The sequence below is a fragment of the Helicoverpa armigera genome, chromosome 1, assembly GCF_030705265.1.
Source record: "Helicoverpa armigera isolate CAAS_96S chromosome 1, ASM3070526v1, whole genome shotgun sequence".
In the NCBI taxonomy this organism is placed as follows: domain Eukaryota; kingdom Metazoa; phylum Arthropoda; class Insecta; order Lepidoptera; family Noctuidae; genus Helicoverpa; species Helicoverpa armigera.
The window spans coordinates 8,958,806-8,979,764 of record NC_087120.1 but is presented as its reverse complement, the minus strand read 5'-3'; the positions used below and the strand labels follow the sequence as shown (position 1 = coordinate 8,979,764).

The window sequence follows — 20,959 nt, the reverse complement described above, 5'->3', positions numbered from 1 at the left end:
AGGGTTAAAGCGGTAGACAAAGCTGTAACGCATTGTTGAAATAATCTAAGGTCGCAAGACACCCTAAGCAAGCACTTAGAAAGGGGTTGGCATCACGCATACCTAGGAGCGACCTGCGATCACACTTGTTGACTTGTTTGCGACGCGACGGAAGACATCGTGTCACATCCTTCCACAATAATTAGTTACCTTGTAGGGCTAGGAAGTAAATTAGAGGATTGAAAGCCTGGTACTGATGTTCCGTATTAATTATAACTTACTATGTTAATCGACATCAAAAAAGGACGATGTTCTCAATAGTCACCGTTTATCCAAAAAATGCTGATAACCGATTTGAAAAGTTTAATAGGCATACTGCCTATGTGCGGTCTCATATACATATGACGACACTACAAAACAATAGGATTTTGGAGTACATCTGATGAAGAAGACGACAGAAAGTTGAAGGAACTCCTCAAACGTATATAGAAGCTTCCTCGTGTTTGACTTTAATCTATTTGTATTGACAAAAACTTTTCATCGACATTTTACACCGAAAGTTTTGACATTGCAGGCTTGCTGGTGACGATGAAATACAGTTATAGCTGTGGGAACTGTTGTCCTTTAAGTATTTATTGGACTATCGACAAACATTGACTAGAACAGTCATTTGTAGGTGATTGTGTGATTGTAGGTGATTTATAGAGGTCAGGATACCGTCATCCTCAACCACCATTATTTCATGTCGCTGTATAAAAATCTCCGCACAACGTGTACAACTACTTAGTTCAAACCCGTTGCAAGTGTAATACCTATAGCATCATTTTATATTGTTCTAGAGGATTTGGAAAGTGCAAAACTTATCTCAAGGCGAAGACATATATATCTATGAAAAACAAAATCGATAAAATATATTTATTCACCAATCATTGCTACAAACCAAACTAAACAGTAATAAAAATAAATTGTAATCAATTTAAGTTATATTGAGAATGTAAACTGTAATAACCAACATTAAAATATAAAATGACATTTTATTTATTCCCATTTTTGAAAGCTGTTGATATACCTACTTAATCAAACAAGGCAAAGCAAACACTGAGACGGGCTACTAACGCTACACAACAACAAGCAACTTATTGTAAACGCGAGTAACATTCTAAATTTAAGAAGTTTCATCGAGCTACGAAATAGACCATTAAGCAAGATTATTAAAGAAAAATAAAAGTAATAAAACAAGTCATGCGTATCGTGTAGAAAAGAGGATGTAGAGGCCGCTAGAGGGAGGGTAGGGAAGGGCGGGCCGCCGTCCGCCCAGCCAGTCGCTAGTCGACGCTCGCGTTGTGACGCCGTTTCAGCCGCTACCTTCAGGCAGCCTTCTCACAACTTTACCCAACCGAACTCTAGTTTTCCGTGGCCGCGCGAACATTTGAACATAGTGCGCGCGTGAAAATGTGAATTCCGTTCTTTTATTTAAATACACGGTCAAGCATCATCATGATGGCGCTTAAATTTATTTTAAATACATTTAAATACATTTTACTTTTATCTTACTTGGCTATATATTGCAATAACATCGAAGTGAGCAGTCAAATCCCGATGGCTGATAAAATTCCGATTGGTAAGTTGTACATTTAATTTAAATACATGTACTTAGGTCATAATGTAAAGTAATGCAAGTAGAACATTTAATTCCTTTCAATAACTTGTATAATTTTTTACTATTTATAATATGCGTATTATAAAAAAAATAGTTTACAGATTTAAATAACAATGTCTAAAGTTTCTGATATGAAACTTTAAAGGATTTAAAAAGTATTTAAGTTTTTAAATGACCACGAAGATAGTTCTAGTTATGCCGAGGTTAATCGGGAAGTGTTTAATTTTTTTTAACCCGGTAGGTACCTTTAAAGGCGTTCTATTTTATCAGTCCTGAACTCTCGAGCTGATAAGTTGCTAACGTGCTTTCCAATTAGCTGTTACGGCGGTTAATCTTACATTCATTTTTATTAATTTGAGTGCATAATTAATCTGGTTGAATATCAATAGTTACAAATATGTAATTCTAAAAGATACTCTACATTATTTTATGTTTTTGTAAATTGTACTTTTTGTAACTTTTAGCTCATAAACTTTAGCCAATTGCATACCAAGATAAGTTAAGTTTTGGATTAATTAGTTAATAATTTATTAAATATACTTAGATCTTCCAAACTACAAAAGGAACTGTCTTTATAGTGGTAATGTCAAAGAGCGTTTGAACTATTGAATGGAAGGTTAAGGGTACAAAAAGTTAAGTTTTCTGTTCGTTGTGGCTAATATCCGCAATATCTTTCTTAGTAAAGCCGTAATACTGAAATATGACTCGATTATATCTCTGGGACAATTTATATATCTAAATACCATCCTTCAGGTAATACAGACCACAAATAAATATTAAAAAATGTAAGTAGTATCACAAAGCTAAACAATATGGACATCAAATGACCAGAATAGACCGATGAGAAGAATTTTTCTAATAAACTATAATATATCCGAGACACAGAAGAAGCCTTCGTGGCTAAGTAACAGCTGCACAGGTCGATTGATCAAAGGTTAGGCAACGCTTGGTGCGGCTACTCCGTCGATGGGTGACCTATCACAAATAAATATAATTGTGGGTCCCGGCTGCTATTTGTAGTTGTTCTTAGCTTTACGGATAAGTAGTCAAAAGCCGAAAACTCTGACAAGCAGTATTAGTTAAGGCAATTGTATTGCTAGAATGCGTAACGGGTTCTACAAGCTTAGACATTCTCTTAAGTCAGTAACACCAAGTTTCGAAAAGTTTCACAAGATTAAGAAAATTATTTCTGAGCGAACAGAGAGTAACTGTTTCCGGATCATCATTTGCCTAGCATAGCCAAACTATACTGGGGCCGGCTCTAAGACTCAACCGGATGCAGCTGTTTTACATGGAGCGACGGCCTATCTGAACTGCTCAATTCCAGCTCCATGTGCAACCCGGCCCCCCTTGGTAACTTGTAGTGTACTTAAATAAATCTTACAGGGTACCTAACTACTTTCCAAACTGTAATGTCCGGACAGTTTGCATATGTAATTTATTATCTCAAAGAATATCATTCTATATTCTGTTTGAAACACAAAGGAAAATGTCGAACGTATCTACTTTTAATATTGCTTTGATAGTAAACCGTTAACAGGATATTACATGTCCACTCCACAGCACTTCTGAAGTCTATAAAAGTAAATACTAACATTTTACGGAAGTTTTCTTTTGAGCATACTCAATATTCTTTTATTAGGGTTTATTTTACGCGAGAAACCAGGTCTCTTCAGGGAATAAGAGGTTAGGGTAAAAAGGAATTGAAGATTGTTAGATGTGGTCAGCAGGATCAGTCGTTATGGCGCTGCGGCTTGAAGATTTATGGTTTAAAGAAGAACAAGCTTCTACACTCGATAAATAAAATTGGTGCGGTTATATACTTAGCCAATAATCTTCACCATGTAGTCCACATTGTGTATAATTGTGTACCGAACTAAATAAATGTGGATCTTCTAAAAGTACTTCTTGCTTATTTGGTTGCGGAAAATGATATCTTTATGTTATACTCGACACAACATATTATTATCATGTAAACATCCGCTAATAAATAGGCCTTAATATCTGAAGGGACGTGTAAGATTATTAATATTATCACCACGATTGGCAAACAGCTGCTCGTGGAGAGCTATTATTAGTACGAAGGCTTACGCCTCCATCCCGTCCTTTTGGCATAATATCTTCACCAGTGACGAGAGATATCTAAAAGATTTGGAATGAGGCTATTCGTTGCCGCCAACAACAGAACAGTGTAATTTTCATAAACGAGTTTTATTTAAGGATAACTTGAGCCTCCACTCGAGGAAATTCAGAGTTAAATCTATATAGTTCGAAATGCGAAGTGATTGAATTTCTTGGGTTCGTATTTCGGGAAACTTTATTAGACCGTCTTATCTCATTAGATGACTCAAATGCTTGGTGAGTGTCTGCCGCTCCCACACAAAGAGAATGTACCTTCCAAATTATTTTAAATTCGTTCCATTTACTTAGTACCTATTAAAATGAAAATAATTTAAGCAGCACGTCATGATGTGCAGGAAACGGTGACGCTTTGACATCAGCAGCAAGAAATAAAGTTCACAGAATTCGTTCCTAGACATGTTTTCTCGTAGTTTTGATATTAAAAACTCGTATTCCAAAGTACATTATGTAAGCGGAATAACACTCATGTTCTTTGGGAGGCGAACACTTACAACCTTAATTATCCACTGGCAAAAGCTAAGTAGAATAAGCTACGAATTTGCGCTATTAGACCAACGGTGATAAAAAATGGTATTCGATATTTTTAAAATTTTGTAAATACATGTTGAAAAGAAGATATTGATTAAAATAACACTCTTTTTTAACATACAGTGTTGCAAGAATACATTAGGCTTGCTAATTGAGCTCACCAATATCCGAATAAAAATATAATATAGGTACCTATAATTTAATTATTATATCACTAAATATTCAAATATTCTTGATTAACGGTGTGTAAAGTTTATGCTCTAATATTTTGTTAATATACCTACTTGGTGTTCATTTATTTCGCTTTGTATTTAATATTATAATTTTTGTGGTTCAATGTCAAAGCGAAAAAAACTCTCTAAAAAAATACCTATATAAAATGTCATCTTTGGAAGGCGTAAATAAATTCAATATAATAATATGGTTTTTCGACTTCCATGAGTATTCTGAGTATGCTTAAATAACGATCATTATGAATTAATAAGTATTTATTTATTCAAGAAAAACATAGCACTTTGCACTGTATACATTTTTGGAAAAAAAAATTCAAAATAGTCACTAATAAAAGTGCCTACATTTACAAGGTAATTTTAACTTACAAGTAACAATAAATTACGAAATAATTAATAAAAAATATGATATTATAGTTCAACAATCCAAACCGGATACCATTGCATTTCGGTAGCAATTTGGTACGGCCTAGTCAGATCAAAGAGGCAGACATCGTATACGTAATTACAATTACGAGTAAAACACCAGGCTATTGACAGGTTGTGTCTGAAATCAGTCAGCAACAGAACAGTTGATTAGTGGAGCTTCAGTGACTAAACAAAAGACAGGTAGGGATACTCGGTGCAATTTAGAGTGTCACACGCTGCATCGGCTTAGTTGGCATATTCTGGTTTCTACGATCCATTTACTTTTTTGTTTTTTTTTTCTGTCCAGCCAATACATTTTTAACCTCGGACATAAAAAGAAGGGTGGTTGTAAAACTAGCTATTGACATCTATTAACAATGAATACACAAAGCTATTTAATAAAGGATGAATATAAGTGTTGTATGCATAGGTATATATTTATAACGGGTGTTTCGTGCCTAATCACATTAAATCAGCCACGTTAATATACTGATTAATATATGTCGATTAGCACAAAGAAATAAAAAATACGCAAATGCATTTTTCAAACAAAGTAAATAGAATTAAAATATATGCGAGAATTAGAACACCATATATGAGTCAGTCATCACAAACAACGGAATATCTCCCTTGAAAACTGACAGCTGTTAACTGGTCAAAACATTCGATACTCCTAACTTTATATCTGCTTTACACATGATGTTGTAAATTATGAAAACTATAAATTGACTCCTGTGGCTTAACCACTGAATGAATTGGGTTAATATTTTTACAATTTGCCAAAGAATATCATAAAGTATATGTGATAGGATTTAAATACCTAACCAAGGTACGGAACACCCAATAAAATAATAATACCTATTGCATGTAAGATACATTATTGAATTGTTAGGTACGAGTGTGAAACATTTATGCGACCAAGAACCGACAATACTGCTTCGTAACTATTATGGAGTCAGCTATTCAGATAAACTCAAACTTAAGAAAGTTTTGAGATGAGCACCTCCTTACTTAGAAAGTTACCTTCATCCAAACTCATTTAACACAACTACATAAACAAAAATAAGATATTTGTCATGGAAATGGTAAAAAAGCAGTAACGATCGCATACTATACCCTTCCTACAAGTTACAGAAACTGACTACTACCTGGGATTTTAACAAGTAAGCTAACTTGTAGTGTAACTTTCCAGGTAGTCAGTCAAATGGAAAATTTACTTCAATCCCTTAAAGCTTCTTAGATGGAGATCGATGTGTAAAATTCCAAGTTAGCGCTGGAGTTGCAAAGATTTTACATACTTATTGACGTGAATGTGGTTGAATTGAAGTTTACCATCGTATCAGTGCTCGAATAAAATTGTCAAGGACAAAGTTACAGGTACTTACGTGGAACAGTTCAAAAGTAGTACTTAGTAACCAAGCTTTCATTCACTTATTCGTATACGTGTACCGGTTGGAGTGTAGCAAAGGGTGTGCAAGGCTTTTGGGACTTAGAAAATTTTTCATAAAAAATGAAAATTTCTGAAAATGCCTAGTTTTTCATTTCCATCGTATAGAATACCTAAAAATAAGACGAAAACCATCTGGGCATTTTTTGTCTAGGACCAAGGAGCCCCGCGTAGCGGGGCTCCGTCGACTGGCAACCTCGACTTAGGGCAACCCCGACTCGGACAGGTTAGGTTCGAAGGGGATGGCGTGTACCTCTGTAAGAACAATCATTTAATTTTAAATCAGTTCCTTGTAAATGTCTTTAGTGATAATAAAATAGGAAAACAGTTTCCTTATTTTGTTTGTATCTTGAATGTCTCTTAGTTAAATTTCACTATTGTAGCTTTTTTTGAACGCAATTTCACCCATGTCCACAAATAACTGGGTCTTTCTGTCGGATTGTGGCCTAAGTACTAATGTCTAACTAAAATCAAATGTCCTTCGACCGTGTCCAAACTACCTCCCCACTAATTTTAACATGAAACGGTTTAGCCATTCTTGAGTTACAGTAGTGTAACTGACACGACTTTCTTCTGTATATATTGAATTATCAGTTCACTTGTTACATTACGATATACTAATATATTATAGATTTCTAATACGAAAGATAAAACCTGTTCTTAATTTGTGGTTCAGCAATTATGTTAACACAATGCAAAGTGTATTTTCGTTATTATTAGTAAGAAGATTATTTTGCACTTTTTATGCAATATAAACTAACTGACTATCATTTACCAAGGCATTTAATCGTTTCCTTCTGTTTCATAATTTCACCAGCTGTAGGGTAGACTGCAAGGTTCGCGTGTTTCGGTGCTGGTGTGCACTACAATTACATCATTATGATTCCCGACACTCGTTTTTAGGGTTCCGTACCCAAAGGATAAAACGAGACCCTATTGTTTACGCTCCTCTGTCCGTCAGTCCGGCTGTCACCAGGCTGTATCTCATGAACCGTGATGGTTAGAGAGTTGAAATTTTCACAGATGATGTATTTCTGTTGCCGCTATAACAACAAATTCTGAAAACTAGAATAAAATAAATATTTTGGGGGGCTCCCATACAACAAACGTGATTTTTTGCTCATTTTTGCTCGTGCACGGAACCCTTTATGCGCGAGTCCGACTCGCACTTGGCCGGTTTTTCTTTATCTAGCTATGTATTTAAACATGAAATAATTTCTTCCTGAGCTTTTAAATCTCAGACTTTGCCAGTAGTATGTTTAAGGCTTGTTCGTTGACAGTAACGTGGAGGCGGATTGAGAGGCAATGGCACACCATGCAAAACGTGCTTGATTGACATTTAATCATGGGTTGATGGCCTGAAAGCTAATATAAATAAAAAAAAATAAGAAGGGAGTGAATTTTAATATGAATGCTGACAGAGAAGAATGTAACCGGAAAAAGTAGTATGACTTACTGTAACTGATATAGTTACTGTTCATCTCCGAGAGCACCATCTTCGAAGAAACTCTTTTTAATATTTATATTGTTATCCACTAAACTTATTTTTACATCTATTTAGACTAGTTTCATAAATATTTCAGAAAAATACAACAATATATTCTAGGTATCGTACTTTAAAAGTACTTACTTAGCAAAATAAATTTACTAAAAACTTAATTATCCGCCAGGAAAAACCGGCAGAAGGACTTATTTTACATTTTCCCACAAGTCCAACACTCGCGCGGCCTTTTATCAAATTATTTGCTTTTAAAACATTACAAAAATCAAATTACCTACAAAAAAGACTACGAACCCCACCGTTCCTAAGCGCGGCAAAGTAGCAATCCTGTAAACAGCAGTTTTTTTATATTTTATTTTACCCACGGTAGAGAACGTTTTAGTACATTACTAAAGATATAAGGCAAAATGAATTGTATGCTTTCAATAACTAGTGTAGTAATAACGAAAAGAACCTCCTTAATATAAATTGGACGGAGAATTACCTTAACACCAGTCATCTCTATCGCAAGCTTAGTTTAAGAAATATGTTCAAAATATAAAGTGTGAATATAGTTTAAAGTACACAGGCCTTCATCGATTGAACCATGTTCTGCATTGTTGGTTCTAAGCCTTCATGTTTCAAAACCTATAAATTGACTTGAATTTGATCGAGCGCCACGCTTCACAATGGAGCATAATACAGATTGCCCAAGATAATGCTTGTTAAGGACCAGTCTTTCATGTTCATGTAGTCAACTACTAGTTGTTGAACGTCGTTCATTTTATAAATGCGGCTTAACTTTATCCTTGTTTCGGTGCTTTGCACATGGAGCAGCTAGGTTTTTGCTTACCTATGTACTGTCAAATGGGAATGCGCACTTAAAGCATTTTTTCCATACAGAGACTACCTTATAGATTACCTCATAGAAATCTTTCAAAAAGTCGATAGTTGCGTACAGTAAACTTACCTACTTCATAATATGCAAAGCTCCTTAAAAAGTCTAGACACACGGCAATGTGTCCGCCAAGTTCGAGCAAAAAAAAGCGACACACTGGCAGTGGGTTATATTACACGAACCATTTCGGGCCAAATTCTACCCCCTATAACTCAAAATCTATTTTATTTACGCATATCAAATTTCTAGTATCTGTTGAGACCCCCTCACTTATCTAAAATACAAAATTTCATTAATATATTTTTTGTAGGTCTTGAGATATTGACGTCAGAAAATCGCTATTTTTACTATACACTCACTGACTGACTGACTGACTCACTCATCAAAAACCTAGACCACTTCCAATGGTCGTATTGACCTGAAATTTGGCATGGAGGTATGTCTTTATGTCAAGGTAAAGGGAAAAATCTGAAAATGGCCAAGTGTGAGTCAGTTTCAAAATAATGAAGGTGTTTTATACCCGGTGTAAATTTATGCCCCTAAGGAACTAAAACGAACTAAATTTATTTATATTTATATAATATATCTTCGAATGGTCGTACCGATCTGAAATTCGTTACAAAGGTTTGTATTTAGTCAAAGTAAAGTAAAAATCGGAAAACGGCCAAGTGTGAATCACTTTCGAAAATAACGAATGTGTAACTTTGATCCACGAACATAATATATGATAGATAACAAGCATGTCAGTCAGTTGGTAAATCTAGTCCATTTAGTTAATCTAGTTCATTTCTTTGTAAGAAGCATAGTGCATATTCAAAAATCTGAAAGATAGTATAAATGAGACATTTCCTTAACTAACTTAATCATAAGAAAAAAATAAAATAAACAACCTTACAAAAATAAATGAAATCCCACCCAAAACAAAAATGTGAAAGGTTGCCAAGTTCGATAATATGGGAATGCTTCGCTTATAAAAGAAGTGAGATCTGAATAAGTACCAAGTTCCATACAAATACCTCAGTTAAAAATAGTTACTTTTTAATGATGTTACTTGGCAAGTTTTAATAGAAAATTATATACTTGATTCATTGCGTTTAGTAGGTTTATAACAAGGTGTGTGAAAACTTGCCAAGAACCATCATTAAGAAGTAACTATTTTTAACTGAGGTATTTGTATGGAACTTGGTACTTATTCAGATCTCACTTCTTTTATAAGCGAAGCATTCCCATATTATCGAACTTGGCAACCTTTCACATTTTTGTTTTGGGTGGGATTATTATTTACAGATAATGTAACATACTTAACATACGCAACTTTGCTAAACTTTGTAGCTAAAATAACTTGTGGTTTAGATTCTGTAAAAGAGCAAATTTTACAACAAACATTTCATAAGTCCTCTATGTTCATTGTGCCTGGGGCCAATGAAAGGATTCTCGCAAGGAAAATATTTTTGAATAAATGGAATTAAAAAAAAACAAGTATTTGAGTGGACACAAGTATGTAATGTTGTGTCAATAAATAGAATAATCATAGCTAAAATCTATTCGTAATCCAACGATCATGGTAAAGGCATATATACCTACGTATTATGCGGAAATATGAGGTCTAGAAAAAGAAAAAGAAACGGTGAAAACAGAAATTAAGTGTAATTAAGTTAATAACTATGTTTACTTATAATACTTATTCTTTCTTTAGATCGCTAACAGAGGCTGCACAATTACATACATCAATATATCGGCTTGTTCCCATGTACTCCAAACCCATTGTTTTCTGTTAGCAAAATTATTTCATAATCAATAGCAGCAAAATATTAATCAGTATTCATACATTTCTTCACCTGCCTTGGGCTTTTTTTTGGAGAATGTCGACATTTCAATTGTTTATTATACGCCGATAAAATGTAGGTACTTTTTAGATGCCTGGAATCGTAAAATCAATCAAGCAACCCTTCTTCTGTAATTGGTCATGATCCTTAACTCCATAGTTTTTTAATGTTAAGTGTTCGTATCAAGTTTTTAAAAAAATGCCATGAATTAGTATTGAAATAGAGTGAATGCCGGCAGTGGCCGGCGCGCTGGCATTACCACCACCAATGTGAGGTCGAGGCGCTGTTTGCTCGTAAATAATAACTTCATGCATAAACAATGCGCGGCATCTCTTCGCCCGGCTCCTTCGCCCGCGACGACGACACCCATTCATGATTTTCTTGAAATATAATAGAGGAAAAGTGATATTGAACTCTATTTTCACACTTGCTGTTTATGCTGGAAACGTAAAAATTGTTTATTTATGCTGCTTCTTGTTTTGTGAATAATATCCAAGTTCATTTTTAAATGGACTGGTACTAACGTCATAAATTCTACATACACTGTTTTGCAAAAAAAATATGAGAATCTAGGTTTAGGTTTGAGGATAGGAAGAAAAGTGATTTCAATATAGGTATTGCTAACATCGAAAGTTTTGAATTCAGCTTGTATTACACATTAGTTTAAATAGTACAAAACAGAATTGTTGGGCAGTAGCCCCCGGACACAGCACTCGTCCGGTCGGAGGATCCTCCCTTTTCTGCGAGGTATGATGAGCTTTACTCTCTGCTGTCATATCTCCACACTCTTAAACAAAAGCTATTGTTTTCGTTAAATAAAATATGTAGTTTTTGCATGTCTTCATTGTCTTTATAACTTAAGTATGCTTTATGCTTCTGTTGACGAATGAAATAAAGTGTCTCGTACTGTCTCACCTACACGTACGTTAAGTACGAATAACAAATGGCGGTTACGGCCTGATTGAGATCTAATTTATTGGCTCACATTCTGAGAACAGCCGCATTCTAAATCACAATAATGGCATTCGGGCTCGTTCTAGCTCAAGCCTACAGATTACGTGTATTGTAAACGATTTCTCCCACACATTACGGTGTATGGCATTGTTAAATTTAATTAAGTATCTTAGGACAGCGGCATCGATATGTTAATAAGAACCCTCCGCAAATTCAATAAGTAGTCTCAACGGTTAGGTGGTAACGGGGAACAACTAGGGTTGAACTCTCTGAACTCTCTGATTTTTTTTACATCTACACACCTACATACAAGATATGCTGAGATAAATAATTCGATAAAGAAATACCTACCTATAAAGCAGTTTTTAACGCTCAAAATATAATGATATCTTCCAATAGCATTTTTGTTTCTGCAGTAGGTTTGTTTAACTTTCAAAGAATAGATTATCAGCTCTGAACCAGCTTATCGCGATCTGAGAATTAAGGACATTCCGGTACACTTTAAGATAAATAATCAATTGAATAGTCTGTCTTTCTCAACAAAATGCATCCGTGTTCCTTCAATTAGGCTTTATTCTTTAATACCCGGTAATGCTAGGAAACATCTTCTTCATCTAGTTCCACTTATTAGCTTTAATCAGTTAATCGTACTTTGAACTATTAACTAACATAAAAAGTAAGTACTACAACATTCTTCATTTAGAACTCGATTGGCGTATATATCCTTACAGGACATAATAATATGATCGAAGTCAGGTTGGTAGTATATGATCGAGAGCCCGTGAGATTAACGCCAGCCATTTGCTTCAAATTAATTGAATATCATAACTTAACACATGAGGACAAACATAACTACAGCAGTGGTTCTCAATTAGTGGAACGCGTACCCCCAGGAGAACGCGCGCCAATCTCGTAACCGAAATATTCAACAAACCGAAAAGACAGAAACAAGTTGAAAATCACAGTACTGTTCTTTGAAGATCCTGCTTATATAGTCAGTAGGTTCCCCAACTGCGAAATATTATTTGTTTTCTTTTTTTAACTCAACGGTCCTTCAATAAGGGGTCCGCAAGTTTTTATTTCTTGAAGTGGTAGTTAGTAGAGCAATTTTTTAATAGAAAGTCAAAAGATCCGTTTATGTTTCTAAATAACATCCTCATTAATAAGCTGTGTGTGTTTTATCGCTGCTATTATTCTATATGCACTAGAGACACGAGATATCTTGCGCTGTTGCCTACTGCAGCATTGTGAAAAAAAAACAAAAGATTTAAGATACCCGTTAACGTGGAATAACTTTTGATTTCTGAAACTGCCAGTTGCTAAAAAACAGTAAAAAGTTAGTAAGACGTTTCTACAAAAACTTTTCGGTAAGGAACGAAAAACGCAATCCATGGTTTTTAATTTACAAGACTTGCTCCATCTGAGCTTCGGTCGGCAAGTTTTATCTGAAATAAAAACAAAAAACTTGTTAAAAATGGATGGAGTAATACAAAAAAAGATTAAAACCTCGTTAAATAAATTCGAATATAGTACACCAAAATATTACATTGCATTTTTATAAAAGACGCGGGTTGATTGAATTTCATCCCTACAACAAGGTGTTTTAAAATTAGTTGTTAAGCTCAGTTTAACATAAGTATCACAAGGAATTGTGCTTTAGTGTCACTTACCCAGGAATATCAGGTTACTAAGGTAACTGGATTGAGGCAGTCGCTTTATGAAAAACACTGATAGTCAACTGCAAGCCGACACCAACTTAACTAGTTGTCGAGTCTTAGTGAGAAATATTGCAGCTGAATTCTAGTGAAAAATCGGGTGTGATTATTAGGTTTTACTTATCTTTTCATACTGAAAACTCGCATCGTTTTATTGGAGATCCTAATCGAAATAAAAGCCGCTTAAAATATTATGTATACACGGAAAAGAACGACGGCGCGAGCGTTTGTGCAATCCCCTGAAATAAAACATCTGCACAGTACATTCATGTTTCATGTGTGACGTTTAGTATTATGTGTTTGGCGTACCTCATGCCCGTGGGAGCCGCACCAAAAAATAAAATATCAAATGCGTACTCATACGCATTTCAATATTATTCACTTAACTTTATTAATAAGTACGCTAGTTTCACACCAGATAAAGTGATAAACGAAAATATTTTTTATAAGAAAAAGGACATTAAAAAAGTATAAAAGACACAAATGCAGTATTCGTATGTAAGATAGCAACAAAATAATAGCGCGTGGCGGCGACACGTGTCGTGGTATATTAATGCGGTATTTTATCGTTAAAACCCAACACTTGTCAATAGGCGGCGTATGTGACTTATTTGCTCGTATTATGTGACTTGGTTACAAAATATTCCAGTGTCGACTTAAGGCATTGTACGTATTGAGTTTGAAAATGTGTAAAAGTGGTGTAAGAATCTTGCAGGCGCCGTGCCAGTAGCACCAGGTTGTTAATATACCTAATCGTATCGTTAATACAGATTAAAAACTTTATAGGTACCTATGCTATCCAGTAATTAAAGTGATGCTCCAGTACAATATTTTTTTACTACTTACCAATATTATATTATATACCAATATAAAACGACTTAATGCGTGACGCATAGTAAAAGGAGTAAAAAATATAAATTATATTGCAATGGCAACAGTGAATTAATTGGTTTGAGCGCGCGAATGATTGTTCCAAGTGTTGTGGCGACAGTTCAACTGTCGCCTGGAACAATAAATGCATGAACAATTGTGTTCCTTTTTATGCAAATTTATTTCATTACAGCAATTAATGGTCATTATGTGACTTTATTATGACTTATACTCCATTATAAATGACATGCATAATTTCGATTGATTCGAAATTCAAGTAACGTAATATTTTTATTCTATAATTGCAACATAGGTAGGATGTAATGACGATGCTTGTTTTACTTATTTTTAATTTGATTGTCGAAATTGTAACTGGCATCCTGATATCGATTAAAAACACAGCAAGTTGTGACCGTATTTTGTTACGCACTCTAAAACCCGGTGGGACCGATCCTACGTAAAAGCGAAGAGGGTTTCAGACTTCTTGAGTGAATAGGATTATCAGGGCAGCACGAGATCTTAATAGCCACAGCTATGTAATAGGGGTCCTTTCTTCCGATTCTTACTAATACATAAGAGTAACTCTCTATATTCTCGTATGTAGTCTGTTGATGAATCGTTGCCAGCCGCTTCGTTTTGCAATGTGCTATCGAGATCACACTAATTGATTAGGAATGTTTTTTCATGTTATTATTTATCTAACCCCTTTGCCTTTTTTGTTCTGATGAGAAAACGTTATGTAACAGCCTTATCCCGGAGATGCTAGGTAGGTCAGGCGCCTTATTGTCAGTCAAGTAAATTATAGTAGGCGTGATCAGTTTCTAAAACTTACGAGGCGTTCGGGTCCCTTGTTAAATCAAGACGAATCTCTCCAAGATTTTCTTTATTGATTGGTGATAGTTAAAATCATATTAACAGACTCATTCCCGTTGCAGCAATTGCACTGCATGTACTTGGAACTTCGCACAAGCAGCTTTCTAGAGACTAGTACTATACTCTATCCACGGAAGCAAGAGCTAAAAGGTAAACAAAGAATGACACTTTTTCAAGATGGCGGTATAACCCGACCGATGACAAAACGTCACATTTTTGTGTAAAATGTCCGCAGTATCTGTGATTTTGTCATCGGTCGGGTTATACCGCCATCTTGAAAAATTCGTTTACTTTGCTCCTGAATATAGGTATAGTACGTAACAAACAAGTAAATGAGTTTGAGCTTTATTTTAAAGAAATAGAGAAATAGAAGTGGTGTGATTCGTAATTAGTTTTGCACGTCTGTGATAAAATAGAGCGTCTCAAATTCGAGAAGCGGCCACTACGAACGGCAAACAAAGAAAAATAGATCTATAAATTTAATGATGATAATAAACAAGTTCGCTTGTCGAAAATCAATCCCAGACAGGCGTGAAAAAGATACAATAAAATCTAGGTCGTCTTTTTGTGGCTGAAGGAAGCAGTTAATAAAATATAATCTTCGTGGGTTTTCGAGTAGGTACAGCCACCATAATTATATAAATTAAACCTTGCCTGAAGGAAAATCGGGTGTGTTGTATCAACAGTTGAATGTTAGTGTATTTTGACATTTAATTTCAGGCATTTTCGGCTTACATTGCCTGTTAAATTAAATGATTTTCACCGTAGATGTTTCCTAAAATGTATTTGGCATAATCTGAATTTGCCAAAGATATATAGGTATAGGGCACCTTTTTGTTATTTTCTTATGTCGATATCATAGAAAACTACAAGTATTGGCTCAAAAAAAAAGCAGGTATGCTATACTTACTACTTTCCATCGGAAAAGAGTTTAGTCCATCAAGTTTTAGGCTTACTCATTAAGTTTTAGGCTGACCTATACAAGTATCATATCATCAGAACCTATAAAAGTACCAACTGGTGGCACAGCAATTTTCTTCTCAAGTCCAAATTCTTTATCGCTTATATCTTTTTTGGATAGCTAAACAATGTACACGGTTTATTTATCATTCCGTAAATATTTCGTTAGTAACAATAAAAATTCTTCCATACATTTTTGGGACAACAATTTCTATAGCGGCTTGATTAAAATTAGAGAATGTCACAGTTTTTTTCAGATCGTTACCAAAACGGCGTATTGTTGATACTAAATTACTCACATAGGAGTTTCATTTTCGTATTGTCTTCTTAAAAATAACCTTTCAGGTGTACCAAGGCTAAAAAAAGATATTATCGGAAAGTCATATTTAATCTGAATAAATTAATTAAATTATAATTAAATTATTAGGTATTTTGTGAGTAATTAATTAAACCCACAGCGTGAGGAGTCATTTGATGATCACCATCGGAAAAAATAAAATAAATAAATAAACTGTTTTTGTAGAGTTCCAATTATACGCTTGCATTGCTGTTAAGCAAGATAAATATTCGAAAGCAATTTTGTCTGTAACAAGCTTTTCACACAGGCAGATTTTTCCGAGGGGAAAAACAAAAAGAACTGACAGCTGCCGGTACAAAAATGACGTTAGAAACCACGTGGCATCACCCCCTACGAAACGGGCGGTCCGCGCGGAAAAGCCGCCTGTGTGAAAAGGCGCTGGTATAAATGAGCCATTTGAGATATTAGTTGTTGGGAATGTTAGCATTGGCTTAGGTACATTAAATAGGGTAGACAATTATAGGAATAGAATTTGGCAATCGCAGTTAGTTAAGTAAAAACATAATTTTAAATTTTTTCACTTTAGTATTTTTAGAATACAGCAATAGGGGCAGGGCATATCCAATATCTGTCCCGAGAATACACATCATTAAGACACACATCACATCAATAAGAAAACTGCAAACTATTGTTCACATTCAAATAAATGTGCCCACTATCGCAACACTAATATTCTATGACACCGCCAGATATAAAACAAGCTCTTATAATTATATTTACGTCAGCACCATAAAAGTAATGAAAAAAAAGTAATCTTTTTAATGTTTTTTGTTAAAATAAATGGAAGAGCTCTTGAGTGAAAGTGCACTGAAGTGTATATTACAACTGCAAACAGTTTTGAGTGATCGTGCACGTTACATTCCGTAGTAACTTGTTGAAAGCGAGTGCGTATACTGTGCTGGAGATAGCTTACGGATTCTATCAAGTTATTGAGGTAACAATATTGATTCTTGCTGCGCATTGACAGTCTGATAAACAATATGGATGGATACAAATACGTTTATTCCATAAAAGAAGCAAACAAAGAGTTAAGTAGGTTTAACATCTATTTTTAATGCGTATTGCATTCGCAAAGACTTTAAAGAAGAATCTGTTCATAAGCATTAACTGCCATCAACAGCACGCATCAAAGCATTAGACAAAACATTGTAGCAATAAAAAATCGGTAAAAAAAACTTTTAAGTTAAACGGTTTTATCTTATGTGTACTGAAAGAGAAAGAGAAAGAGGAACTCTTCATGATGAACTCTTTCTTCCAGAAGCCGCCTCACAGGAAATGGACCTGGTTGAGTCCCGATGGTTTCACGAGAAACGAGATAGACTTCTTCATGACCGACAAGAGACGGATATTCAGTGATGTCTCTGTGATCAACAGGGTAAAAACCGGAAGCGATCACCGAATCGTAAGAGCCTCACTGAATATCAATGTTAAACTTGAAAGGTCCAGTCTGATGAAGTCTACGCTCCGACCTACTCGGTCCCATATTCAAAACCCGGAAAGCTTTCAACTCGAGCTCTCTAATCGCTTTGCTTGCCTTGAGAACTTAGTGTCAGTGGACGAGATCAACGACGGACTAGTGGAAACTGTCCGCACGGTAGGGTCTAAGTTTTTTAGACCCTGCCGTAAAAATAGACCTCAAAAACTAACCGGGCAAACCTTAAACCTCATGGCTGAACGACGCTTGCTACAGTTGCAGTCTTCCCATGACGCGAAGTCATATAGGCAGCTCAATAGACGAATATCCAAGTCCTTGCGACACGATCTGCGTCTCTTTAATACGAATCGTGTTAAAGAGACCATACAGCGAAACCAAGGCTCCAAAGTGTTCGCAAAGGACAAGTCTATTGGGCAAAGCCAGTTGACTAAGCTGAAACGGGAGGATGGCAGCATAGCGTCGACCAAGGCAGAGGTTTTAGGCGAGATCGAGAGGTTCTATGGACAGTTATACACTTCGGTCGCAAAGTCCGTTGACAGCTTGGCAGGAGATCCAAGAGCCAAGCTGTCCCGACATTATACCGAAGATATCCCGGACATCAGTCTGTACGAGATTAGGATGGCCCTGAAGCAGCTTAAGAACAACAAGGCGCCGGGTGAGGACGGAATCACTTCAGAGCTTCTGAGAGCGGGTGGAACACCGGTACTTAAAGTCCTCCAGAAGCTCTTTAATTCCGTCCTGTCCGAGGGCAAAACGCCTGAAGCATGGAGCAGGGGTGTGGTGGTGTTGTTCTTCAAAAAAGGTGACAACAGCCTATTGAAGAACTACAGACCCATCACACTTCTAAGCCATGTTTATAAGCTGTTTTCAAGGGTTATCACGAACCGTCTCGAGCACAGGCTTGATGACTTCCAGCCTCCCGAACAAGCCGGTTTCCGAAGAGGCTTTAGTACCATAGACCACATCCATACGCTGCGGCAAGTTATACAGAAGACCGAGGAGTATAACTTGCCATTATGCTTAGCGTTTGTGGACTATGAGAAAGCCTTCGATTCGGTGGAAACATGGGCGGTACTTGAGTCACTCCAACGATGCCATATTGACTATCGGTACATCGAGGTGTTGAAGTGTTTGTATAATAACGCCACCATGTCGGTCCGAGTACAGGAGCATAGCACGAAGCCGATTCCATTGAGAAGAGGCGTAAGACAGGGGGACGTAATCTCCCCGAAACTGTTTACCGCAGCAATGGAAGACGCCTTCAAGCTCCTGGAATGGCAAGGACTTGGCATCAACATCAACGGCGAATACATCACTCACCTTCGGTTTGCCGACGACATCGTAGTCATGGCAAAGTCGATGGAGGAACTCAGTATGATGCTCGAGGGCCTCGACCGAGTTTCACAACGGTGGGCCTGAAAATGAACATGGACAAGACGAAAATTATGTCAAATGTCCATGTTCAGCCCACCAGTCTCTGTTGGAAGCTCGGTACTCGAAGTTGTTGACTCGTATATCTACCTAGGACAAGTATTCCAATTAGGTAGGTCCAACTTCGAGAAAGAGGTCAACCGCCGAATCCAACTCGGCTGGGCAGCGTTCGGGAAACTACGCAATGTCTTTTCGTCCGACATACCTCAGTGCCTCAAGACGAAAGTCTTTAACCAATGTGTGTTACCAGTGATGACTTACGGCACCGAAACGTGGTCTCTCACTATCGGCCTCATCTCAAAGCTCAAAGTCGCTCAACGAGCTATGGAGAGGGCTATGCTCGGTGTTTCTCTACGTGATCGAATCCGAAACGAGGAGATCCGTAGACGAACCAAAGTGACCGATATAGCCCACCGGATTAGCAAGTTGAAGTGGCAATGGGCAGGCCATATTGCTCGTAGAGCAGATGGCAGATGGGGCCGAAAAGTGCTGGAATGGAGACCACGGACTAGCAAGCGCAGCGTAGGACGTCCACCAACGAGGTGGACAGACGACCTTATAAAGGTCGCCGGAAGACGCTGGATGCAGGTCGCTTCCAACAGGTATCTGTGGAGATCAAAGGGGGAGGCCTATGTTCAGCAGTGGACGTCCTATGGCTGAGATGATGATGACTGAAAACTAGAAAATAAAAAAATAGTTACTTACCTGTCAACCTACGTAGGTGGTCCCGGTCATATTAGACTAAAATAAAAACGTGGGGCCCATTAACTATTGCTGTAGTACTTTCTTCTAGAGGTATAATAGGTGTGGATTGCATCGACTTACTATAATCGTAACTGGAGATTTTGACAATCAATAATCAGCCGTAGCGGCTTCACCAGCGAACGCCGAGCTCATGATCTACCAAAGTATAACGATATGCTTTGCCATAGGTAGGATTTCACAGGGCCCCACGTTTTATTTTAGTTTAATATGACCGGGACCACCTACGTAGGTTGACAGGTAAGTAACTATTTTTTTATTTTCTAGTTTTCAGTACACATAAGATAAAACCGTTTAACTTAAAAGTTTTTTTTACCGATTTTTTATTTTCTAGTTTTTAGTATTTAATGAAAATGCCTACCGAATATTCCTCATTCTATCTAATTCATTTAGTGCATCATTATTACACGGTCTCTTACCTGAAAATTTATTACAATCCAATTCCTCAATACATAGCCCTTCCAGATACTTTTTTTTGTAACGACCCCAAAAATCATCACATGTCCTCTCCTGCTGTGGGTCAGCAGCGGAGAGGGAGTGCCAGACTCTTGACTAAAAATCGTTTTGTTCCGTCGTAGGCCTTTTATGTACCAGGGCCGCGGTAACTCTTTCGAACAATCTCGCAGCCCAGGCAGGCCTTGGCCCTGTTGGGCCCCGCTGGAGTTACTGACGGTTTTCTACTTGTGAAGCCCTTTCATTTGATACCCATATTGGTGGGATTGATAAAAAATTGTTATCAGGCATTTGGTAGCGGCGGCCATCTTAGATTTCAATTTTGCATAGTAAATTGTATTCTACTTGTTGAGACCTTTCATTTGATACCCATGTTGATGGGATTTATAATACCTAAGTTATCCGCCATTTTGTAGAGGCCGCCATCTTGGATTTTAATTTACATTGTAGTACATTGTATTCTACTGGTTGAGAACTTTCATTTGATACCCATATTGATGGGATTGATAAAATCTACGTTATCCGCCATTTTGTGCCGGCGGCCATATTG

General features: G+C 36.5%; 1 protein-coding gene across 2 annotated transcripts in view; it reads left to right on the top strand.

Moving 5' to 3' along the window:
- The first annotated feature begins 1,309 nt into the window (after window positions 1-1,309).
- LOC110381848 (glutamate receptor 1) overlaps window positions 1,310-20,959 on the top strand; it is a 139,069-nt gene continuing 119,419 nt past the window's right edge. For both annotated transcript variants that reach the window (XM_049837397.2, XM_021342265.3), the window contains exon 1: window positions 1,310-1,600. In XM_049837397.2, the coding sequence (XP_049693354.2) occupies window positions 1,477-1,600 (124 nt within the window). In that variant the 5' untranslated portion in view covers window positions 1,310-1,476. The remainder of the gene's footprint in view (window positions 1,601-20,959) is intronic.